The sequence below is a fragment of the Odocoileus virginianus genome, chromosome 2, assembly GCF_023699985.2.
Source record: "Odocoileus virginianus isolate 20LAN1187 ecotype Illinois chromosome 2, Ovbor_1.2, whole genome shotgun sequence".
In the NCBI taxonomy this organism is placed as follows: Eukaryota; Metazoa; Chordata; class Mammalia; order Artiodactyla; family Cervidae; genus Odocoileus; species Odocoileus virginianus.
Window position 1 is genome coordinate 82,878,490 of NC_069675.1, and position 10,802 is coordinate 82,889,291.

The 10,802-nt window shown below is 46.8% G+C and overlaps 1 protein-coding gene across 1 annotated transcript; it reads left to right on the forward strand.

Annotated features, from left to right (window-relative positions):
- Positions 1 to 774: 774 nt before the first annotated feature.
- Positions 775 to 1,861, forward strand: LOC110129475 (calmodulin-1-like). Its single transcript, XM_070451715.1, has one exon. It carries the CDS (start codon positions 838 to 840, stop codon positions 1,285 to 1,287), a length of 450 nt encoding a protein of 149 aa, XP_070307816.1. The 5' UTR covers positions 775 to 837; the 3' UTR covers positions 1,288 to 1,861.
- Positions 1,862 to 10,802: the final 8,941 nt, after the last annotated feature.

Sequence of the window (10,802 nt, forward strand, 5' to 3'; positions counted from 1 at the left end):
TTTGTCACCTGCCCAGGGAGGCCAGCCTGCGGGACATGACAGAGCCTCTCGGACCCTCCTGATGGCTGGGTGCTCCCACAGCCCCTGCCTCCCACTCAACCCTCACAGACCGCTGCTCCACGCCCTTTGGGTGTGGGGTGAGGGGTTTCACCTCTGTGTTCTGTTATGTCACAAGTTCTCTTTTGCTCTTTCTTTATAGAACAGAGAATTTCGTGGGAAAAGTTTTTTTATTATTTTGTTGAATTATAGAGACTGTATGGGCTTCCTGGGTAACTCAGCTGGTTAAGAATCTGTCTGCAATGCAGGAGACCCCGGTTTGATTCCTGGGTTGGGAAGTTCCCCTGGAGAATATATTGGCTCCCCACTCCAGTGTTCTTGGGCTTCTCTGGTGTCTCAGACAGTAAAGAATCTGCCTGCAATGCAGGAGACCTGGGTTTGATCCCTGGGTTGGGATGATCCCCTGGAGGAGGGCATGGCAACCCACTCTAGTATTCTTGCCGGGAGAATCCCATTGACAGAGGAGCCTGGCAAGCTACAGCCCACAGGGTCACAAAGAGTCAGACGCGACTGAGCACACATAGTGAATGTATAATGTTAATTTCTACTCTACAGCAAGGTAATTCAGTTATACATATGTATACACTCTTTTTCATATTCTTTTCCAGGATGGTTTATCCCAGGATGTTGAGTATAGTTCCCTGTGCTATACAGTAGGAACTTGTTCTTGTATGAAATGATCTACTGAAGGTAAAATTAAGATCCTAACACGAGTCCGAGTGGAGCGAGCGAGCTGAGTGGTTGTGTGCTTGCGTCCCGGAGACCGGTAGCGCTTGCAGCATGGCTGACCAACTGACTGAAGAGCAGATTGCAGAATTCAAAGAAGCTTTTTCACTATTTGACAAGGATGGTGATGGAACTGTAACAACAAAGGAATTGGGAACTGTAATGAGGTCTCTTGGGCAGAATCCCACAGAAGCAGAGTTACAGGACATGATTAATGAAGTAGATGCTGATGGTAATGGCACAATTGACTTCCCGGAATTTCTGACAATGATGGCAAGAAAAATGAAAGACACAGACAGTGAAGAAGAAATTAGAGAAGCATTCCGTGTGTTTGATAAGGATGGTAGTGGCTATATTAGTGCAGCAGAGCTCAGCCATGTGATGACAAACCTTGGAGAGAAGTTAACAGATGAAGAAGTTGATGAAATGATCAGGGAAGCAGATATTGATGGTGATGGTCAAGTAAACTATGAAGAGTTTGTACAAATGATGACAGCAAAGTGAAGACATTGTACAGAATGTGTTAAATTTCTTGTACAAAATTGTTTATTTGCCTTTTCTTTGTTTGTAACTTATCTGTAAAAGGTTTCCCCCTACTGTCAAAAAAAATATGCATGTATAGTAATTAGGACTTCATTCCTCCATGTTTTCTTCCCTTATCTTACTGTCATTGTCCTGAAACCTTATTTTAGAAAATTGATCAAGTAACATGTTGCATGTGGCTTACTCTGGATATATCTAAGCCCTTCTGCACATCTAAACTTAGATGGAGTTGGTCAAATGAGGGAACATCTGGGTTATGCCTTTTTTTTTTTTTTTTGAGTAGTTTTCTTTAGGAATTGTCAGCATGTTGTTGTTGAAGTGTGGAGTTGTAACTCTGCGTGGACTACGGACAGTCAACAATATGTACTTAAAAGTTGCACTGTTGCAAAACGGGTGTTTTATCCAGGTACTCGTACACTATTTTTTTGTACTGCTGGTCCTATACCAGAAACACTTTCTTTTATTGTTAACTTGCTTTTTAAACTTTGTTTTAGCCACTTAAAGAAAATCTGCTTATGGCACAATTTGCCTCAAATCCATTCCAAGTTGTATATTTGTTTTCCAATAAAAAAATTACAATTTACCCAAAAAAAAAAAAAAAAAAGATCCTAACACGTGGGACTTCTCTGGTGGTCCAGTGGCTCAGACTCCAAGCTCCTAGTGCTGGGGCCTGGGTTCCATCCCTGGTCAGGGAATTAGACCCCACATGCCTCAACTGAGTTCACACATCACAGCTGAAAGACCCCCGGTGCTGCAACTAAGACCTGACACAGACAAAATAAATAATAACTAAACATTTAAAAAAAAAAGATACTAGTACTTGACCTCATAGAGTCCCAGTGGGGGATGACTGAGTACACATTCAGAGGAGCTGGCCCAGATCTGGGCACAGCGGGTCCTCTTGGGACCAAGAGCCTCTGTGTGGGCACTTAGCCCAGTGCTGACCAGCTGAATACTGAGCACGCTCTGCGGTTGGGGGGAGTCCCAGTTTTTCAGATCAGGAAACGCCTAGATTAATTCAAACCCTCTTGAAGTCACAGATAGTGGGTGGCAAAGCTGAAATCTGAAAAAAGTGACTGCAGGGGCTTCCCTGGCAGTCCAGGGAACTAGACCCCACAAGTCACATGGTGCAGCCAAAAACACAAAACAAACAAACAAAAAAAAGTGACTAGAAATTATAGGACTTTCATCATCTTTCGCCCAGAGGCAGTGTCTTGGGAAGGCTGGACCCGGGTTCTCCTTTCAGTGGTCCGCACTCCCGGGACCCCATCTCCAGGCTTTGCCTTCTTCCCCATCAACCAGTCCCGCCCCTGCCCCTGAGCAAAGACACCTCCTCAGACACACGGAATCATGGAGTGAGCAAGGCAGATGCATCTTCCTCCTGGGGCCCCATTCATTTCATGTTATAATTTTCAAGTCTAAATGTATATTTTTTCATCTGCCAAGTAAGTTGTGAAATTATATGACTATTCAGCCCACCCTGCACCCTCCTATTTTTCTGTGTATCTAATATACAAAAGAATAACAAAAATCACTCTTTTCAGTATCAGATGCTTTCCAGGCATTGACTAAGGGGCCTGGGGGTTAGAGCATTCACCCCAAATTTTACACCTATTGAGGGGGGCAGTGCAGGATTCCATCCAGTCTCCTTGGACCCCAAGGCTATGGTTACCCCACTCTGCCTCTGCTTCCCCCTGTAGAGAACCTTCTTAGAGGCCTGGGTTTGTCTGCTCCCCCCAGCCCAGGCTCCCCAGCCTGGGACTTAATTACAATTGTGGAAAGGCTTCAAGCAGACATGAAAGGGATCAGCAATATGGAATTTTCCACACACGGGCCTCCCGTCTGAAAGCTCTATCTATCTATTTATCATCTATTAATCTTTTTTTTAAAGAAGGTAATTGACTCTCCCAACAGACCTCAGAGGCAGGTGGAGACAGTCTTTCCTTTTCTGTTAGGAAGAAAGGAGCCTAAAGACACAGACTGGGTGGTTTTCTTGGGGGATTGGTGTTTGAACATGAACTAGAATACAGGGTGGCAAGAGCTCATTTTTCCTGCAAGACGCCTGATCCCAGCCCTTGCCTCAGTTTCCCCTGTGGTTACCTCTCAAATCTGCAAAGGGGAGTTAGAGTGCCACCAAGCGCTCCTCAGAATTCAAGCTAAGGCCAGGAGGGGATTCTAGAGTTAGTCCTGGAGTCCTTGTCTCGTGTGTTAAACTGGGGTGGTGACATTCACCTCATGGGGTGGTCAAAGGATTCTAGGACATAATTCATGCACAGTCCCCAACCCAGGCCCTGGCACACTTATTAGAGACACTTATTATTATTAACATTTGCTGGTCTATGACTGAAATCTGTAATTATCATGCTGCATTGATTATTGGTATGGAGAAAACACGGTATAATTTTTAAAAATTATATAAATTATCTTCTAGACCTTTTTCCCCCACTTTCTATGACTATATCTGCCTTTGTTTCTGCTTGTATGGAAATTAAGTTTTTGCCTTTTCCTGCAAAATTATCTTTTATAGCCTACTGGATTATGATAATAATACTTTGTACTTTCACAGAACCTTTTATCCGGGAATCTCAAAGCACTTCATAAACTTTAATTAATTCTTGCAACAAGCCCCGTGAGGTAGGTAAGTATTATTATCCCCATTTTACAGATAAGGAGAGCGAGACATTGAGAAGTTAAGTAACCTGCCAAAGGCCTCAAAGCAGTCAGAAGCTAAGTCTGAACAAGACCGCAGAATGCCTGTCTCGGGCCTTGCTTGGCTCACTGGGGCTGCCCTGCTGGTCTCCCCTGGCCCCAGGGCATGATTGATGGGGAGGCCTCGATCAATTGCAGGGCCCCTGTTAAATACATGTTGGACAGCTTACAGGCGTTAGGGAGAATTATGTAGGCTGACTCATATACTTGGCCCCTGGGTACTGGCCTATCTTCAGGTGAGTTGAGCAAAGCCTACAAACCCACATCTCAGATCAGGATGCTCCTGCTACAAAACTCCATTTCCCCCAGATATGGACTCAAACAAAGTATCTGCTCTGTGCTAGACAGTGTACTAGTGGCTTTTTTTTTGCCTGTGCCATCTCTTCTGACTTTATCCCTCTGGCAACTGTATGAGTGACTACTGTTATCCCCATTTTATAGATGAGGACAGTCGACGCTCAGAAAGTGAAGTGGCATATCCAAGGTCACACAGTAGAACTGGGATTACACACCAAGTTATGGCTCAAAGATGGGTGATCTTGTCGCATACCACCTGACACCCGGTGTCCAGTTGTGTGGAAGGGAGGGTAATTGATCCTACAAGGGCATTTCCAAGGGGTAATGGTAGATGACCGCGCTAATAGCTTCTGTTCTTAGATGGGTGAACTCACAAGGGACTCTCCTGGGAAGTTCTGATTGTATGCAAGATTTCAGAAAGGAACACGGTTCCTCCAGACACCCCTTCCACAGGATGGGGGGTGGTGGGCAGAAGGCTCCCATTGTCTGCTGACCCCACCCCACTTTTCCTGACACCATGGCCTCTCACCCCCGGCAGCAAAACTCCTTCCCGCAGGCCTGAGACATCGGAGAGACTCCGGAAGCTTCACTTTCTTTCCTCCAAAGTGACGACTGAAGTCAGACAAGCCTGGATTTGAATTCCGGTTCTGTACTCATTTGTGGCTAATCTCAGGCAAGTCCCAACCCCTCCCCGCGCCTCAGTTTCCTCACCAGCAGAGGAGTTGCCACAAGGATTCAGTGAGTTAATGAGCACAATGCATGAAGCACGGGGTCGGGCATACAGTAAGTGCTTAGTAAATGTCCATGCCCACTCTGTCTTCCTCTTCGTGTCTGATCACTGCCCATATCCTACCTGGGTGACTCAGACCAGTGCTGACCGATTCTCTTCCTGTCCTAAGTGACAGCCACCCAAGTCCGCCTCTCACCAGTCTTGGATGTCACTCCTGTCCATCCGTCCGGTCCTGATGCCTCGGCAATCCTCTGCCCTGATCGCCTTGGAGCCAAAAGTTCAGCCTCAGGAAACCAGGTAGGCCTCTTCCTGGGGCCATTAGGTGAAGGTTGCTCATATGGCATGAAGAATCAGGCTTCTCTCAGGTAGGGCAAATCTGAGAGAAATGAGCAGAATTATCTATTGGAGGATAGCTTTGAAAAACAAGAATCACTACACAGCAGCGTTTAAGCTTTCCACAAGTTCTGAAATCCCCTTCTCTCTCCTTTCCCTGTGGGTTCCCCTTTGTCATTGCTGTTGTTTCTTTCTGCTCTTCAGGACACACCTCCTTTTGGGCTCAGCTGTCGAAGCTTAGTTTATGTGAGGACCCCTTCCCCAGACGCGCTCGAGGTCTTGGTCAGCTAGGAATGAAAGTTCCTCTTGGACTGGCCTTTCCTCTGCTCCTGCTGCAAGCAGGCTGGGTGGCTTGGCCTGCTTTCCTCCTTGAGGAGCACAGCTGGCTTAGCCCTGCACAAGCCGTCGAGGCCGGGTGGCCTGGAGCCTGTCAGGTGCCTCGAGGAAGTGGGGGGCGCCTGTGGGGGTGGGCATCTGGCAGCAGGAGCAGGGAGCTCGTGAGAGGAGCCAGTGTTGCTGGAGGTGCCCTAAGGATGGCCCCCATCACTGAGGCTGGAGGGCAAGTCCCCAGATGCCGTCTCGAAGCAACTTTGGGTGGGCACGTTGGAACCTCAGGCTTCCCAGATGACGCAGAGGTAAAGAACCCACTTACCAATTCAGCAGACATGGATTTGATCCCTGGGTTGGGAAGGTTCCCCTGGAGGAGTAGGAAATGACAACCCACTCCAGTGTTCTTGCCTGGAGAATCCCATGGGCAGAGGAACCTGGTGGGCTACAGTCCATGGGGTCCTCAAGCAGCCTAGTCACCGTGCCTCTTAGACCAGGCGTCCTGGGCCACTACCTGTGAGACAAGACTGGTGGCCCCTCTCCCCTAGCCCCGACTAGACAGTGGGCCCCACAGCTCAGGGACTAGGAGGGCATGTCCCAGGGGTGACCTGTCCATCAACAGAAGCATGGAGTCTCCAGATGACCGGCCCTCAGAGGAAAACGGCACACATGGCTAGTGTACTGGCCCCAGACAGACTCTGACAGTTGACGCCCGCAGCTCTGGAGAGCTGGGGTTGGTCACCTGCCTGCCCATGGCCATGGGGGTCTTTAGCTCCTTGATAAAACTTCTATCCCCTTGGCCTCCCTACCTGGGTTGGCCTGAGCCAGTCCCTCGAGCCCTGACTGGTGGAAGTGTCTGGGCCTCCAAAGGCAAAGACCTTTGGCCATGGTCATCCCCACCCAAGTCCAGCCCCTGAAGGCCCTGTCCTCTCTCATTCTCTGGGCCATCTGTCTTTCTTGTTTAAAGAGACAGACTTCCCTGGTGGTCCAGTTGTTAAGAGTCCACGCTCCTAGGGCAGGGAGCATGGGTTCGATCCCTGGTTGGGGAGCTAAGATCCCACATGCCATTAGGCAAGATCAAAAAATTAAAATAAATAAAGAGTAGCAGCTTTCAAACTGTGGTGCTGGAGAAGACTCTTGAGAGTCCCTTGGACTGCAAGGAGATCAAGCCAGTCAATGTTAAAGGAAATCAACCCTGAAAATTCCTTGGAAGGATTGATGCTAAAGCTGAAGCTCCAATACTTTGGCCACTTGATGTGAAGAGCCAACTCATTAGAACAGAGTCTAATGCTGAGAAAGATTGAAGGCAGGAGGAAAAGGGGATGACAGAGGATGAGATGGTTGGATGGCATCACTGACTCAATGGACATGAGTTTGAGCAAACTCCAGAAGGTGGTGAAGAACAGGGAAGCCTGGTGTGCTGCAGTCCATGGAGTCACAAAGAGTTGGACATGACTGAGTAACTGAACCACAGCAACAATGGAAGGACTTCTGTCCATGCCCCAGCCCTTCTTAACCCCTGCTCTGCCCTCACAAATGTTCTGATCCTTTCTATGCTGGGCTGCAGACCTTATCTCCCCTACTAAGAGCCTCACGTTTGAAGTAGAAACATCATATTATTAAGATGCACACGCCACTCACTCCCCCATCCCCAACCCTGCACAGGACCCTTTCCTTCATCACATGGTGGGGGTCACTTAGCAAAGTGTGGAGGACACAGCAGGGTCCCCAATCCTTCTCACAGACAGGATCCTCCCAGTTAGATGTGCAGTGATGCTAATCATGGCTGGAGCGACCAGGGGCTCACTGCTCAGGAGCCGGGCCCTGAGACCTGCTGGATGGACATGGGGACCATAGAACTAATTTCTTTTTTCAGAGGATGGATTGTGTTATTTGCAGCAAAGGCAGCACACCTGTTGCTTCTCCATCTCATGCAGCACTCAGCAGCTTCCCACTTCTGGAATGGAGAGTGGGCTATAATATAAGGTTTTGTTTGAAAGTTGTGTGTATGTGTTAGACACTCAGTCGTGCCCAATTCCTTTCGACCCCATTAACTGCTCCTTGCCAGGCTCCTTTGTCCTTGGAATTCTCTAGGCAAGAATACTGGAGTGGGTTGCCATTTCCTTCTCCATTTGAAAGTTAGTTCTTTAGAATTTGAAGTATGTTTTACTATAGACACACTACTGTGAAAGGTAACCAGTTGACCAAAATAACCCACAAAACCAGGTTAGCCCATGTGTTTTGAAGCACTGCACACTTATCAGCAGCCAGTGATAGAAAAGAATGGCCCAAGAATACCAATGAGATCTTGACTGTGGGTCCAGATGGGTCCAAACTAACTGGTGGATGGAGACCTCATTAGCTCCCTCCCACCTGCTCTCATAGTACCTCCAGCCCTCCATGTCTGCCCCGTGTCCCTCTCTGGGAAACTCGGGCTGTGGGTTCTGGTGTGCAAGACAGCTGAGAGTGTTAAGCCAAAAGTGAGCTGACTTGAGGCCCCTTGAGCAATCTGTCTTCCTCTGGCAGCGCCACCTTGAACTTCATGACCCCTCAGGCTCCTAGGCTTCCCTCCCCTGGGGCCCCCCTTCCCCTTCACCTGAAGTGAGGTGCAATGGAGCCCCTTCGCAACTCACCACAGTGGACTTGAGTCAGATCTGAGAGTTGACCTCCATCAGTTGAAAGGAGTAGATACTTGGATGTCATTGGAGACAGATGATGCTTTGGTGCCTGGATTTTTCTACAGATGCCATCACAAGAACTTTCCCGAACTCAGGGCATGATGATCTTAAAAACAGTTAACAACTATACAACACAAAAAGTGAGGCCTTATGGAAACTGTGGACTTGCGTTAACAATAATGCAGTGATATTTCAATATTGGATCGTCAGTTTTAATGAGGATACTACACTGATAGAAGAGGGCTTCCCAACTGGTGCTAATGGTAAAGAATCTGCCTGCTAATGCAGGAGATGCAAGAGAAGTGGGTTTGATCCCTGTGTTGGGAAGATCTCCTGGAATAGGAAATGGCAACCTCCTCCAGTATTCTTGCCTGGGAAATCCCATGGACAGAGGAGCTTGGCAGGCTACAGTCCATGCGGCCACAGAGAATTAGACAGGACTGAGCAACTAGCCCAGACACACTACACTGATACAAGATGTTAATAATATGGAAATGGGGTGGGCAAAGGAGTGGATATTCAGTGGCCAACAAGTTGATTTTTTTTTTCCTGTAAGATGGCTCTAGGTAGTGCTTAGTTGTCTTTAACTTCATTTGAAACAATTTTGTTAGATTGTATTGTTGACAGTTGTCATATCAGCATGCATTTAAAAAGAAAACAAAATTGGTGAACTTCTGTGTAACCATTTTAATATTGAAAATGAAAGAAAAAAAGCAACATTTTTGACATATTATACTTTATTATTTCAAGAAAGGTAAAAATGCAACTGAAAAACACAGAAAAGGATTTGTTCAGGGTCTGGAGAAGGTGCTGTGACTGACTGAATGTGTCAAAAGTGGCTTGCAAAGATGCCTACTGGAGATTTCTTGCTGGATAAGGCTCCATGGTCAAGTAGATGGCTTGAAGTTGATAGCGATCAAATTGAGACAGTAATTGAGAACAATCATTGTTATGCCATGCAGGAGATAGCCAGTTCGGTTATGTTAATTGCTTTGATGTTTGGGTTCCATATAAGTTAAGCAATAAAGAAAAAGAAAAAAATGACTGTATTTCCACATGTGATTCTCTTCTTAAAATTAAAAAAAGTGTTCTTTTATTAAAGTAAATTGTGACAGGTGATGAAAAGTGGATACTGTACAATAATGTGCAATGAAAGATATTGTGATACAAATGAAAGGAACCACCACCAACCACACTAAAGGTCAGTCTTCATCCAAAGAAGATGATACTGTGTATTTGGTGGGATTGGAAGGGAGTCCTCTATCATGAGCTGGTTCTGGAAAACGAAATGGCTAATTCCAAGTACTGCTCCCAATTAGACCAGCTGAAAGCAGCACTTGACAAAAAGCGTCCAGAATTAATCAATAGAAAATGCATAATCTTCCATCCAGATAATGCAATACTGCCTGTTTCTTGGAAAGTGAAAGTGTGAGTCTCTCTGTCATGTTCAACTCTTTCCAACCCCATGCATTGTAGCCCGCCAAGCTCCACTGTCCATGGATTCTCCAGGCAAGAACACTGGAGTGGGTTGCCATTTCCTTCTCCAGGGGATCTTCTCAACTCAGGGAATGAACCCAGGGCTCCTACATTGCAGGTGGATTCTTTACCATCTGAGCCACCAAGGAAGCCCATTTCTTGGATAACTAGGCAAAAACTGTTACAGCTTGGCTGAGAAGTTCTAATTCATCCGTTGTATTCACAGACATCTCACCTTCAGATTTCCATTTATTTCAGTCTTTACAAAATTCTCTTAATGAAGAGACTTCCCCTGGTGGCCCAGTGATTCCATCTTCCAATGCAGGGGGTATAGGTTCAATCCCTGGTTGGGGAACTAAGGTCCTATATGCTGCTGGGAGCAGCCAAATTTTTTAAAATAATGTTTTAAAATTGTATTTTAAAAATTATCTTAATGGAAAAAATTCCAATTCTCTGGAAGGCTATAAAAGGCACCTGGGCAAACCAAGCAAGGCCCTGTGGGGGTCCCAGGCACAGAGGCCTTTCTGTCCCCCATTTCTTATAGGCAAGACTCCAGCCTCCATGACCTCCCCTGAGCTCCAAAGGGCAGATTTGGACTGTTTCTAATCAAGGGAGGACTGATGCGAAGCTGAAGCTCCAATACTTGGGCCACCTGATGCAAAGAATCAACTCATTGGAAAAAACCCTGATGCTGGGAAAGATTGAAGGTGGGAGGAGAAGTGGGCACTGGAGGATGAGATGGTTGGATGGCATCACCGACTCAATGGACATAAATTTGAGCAAACTCTGGGAGATAGTGAAGGACAGGGAACCCTGGTGTGCTGCGGTCCATGGGGTCTGAAAGAGTCGGACATGATTTATCAACTGAACAACAACAGCCAGGGAGAAGCAGCCAAGACATCACCTGAGGCAGGATTACAGGAACC

Bases quoted from the DNA above. Each gene is read 5' to 3' on its own strand.
- LOC110129475 (XM_070451715.1), top strand. From the start codon at position 838: ATGGCTGACCAACTGACTGAAGAGCAGATTGCAGAATTCAAAGAAGCT.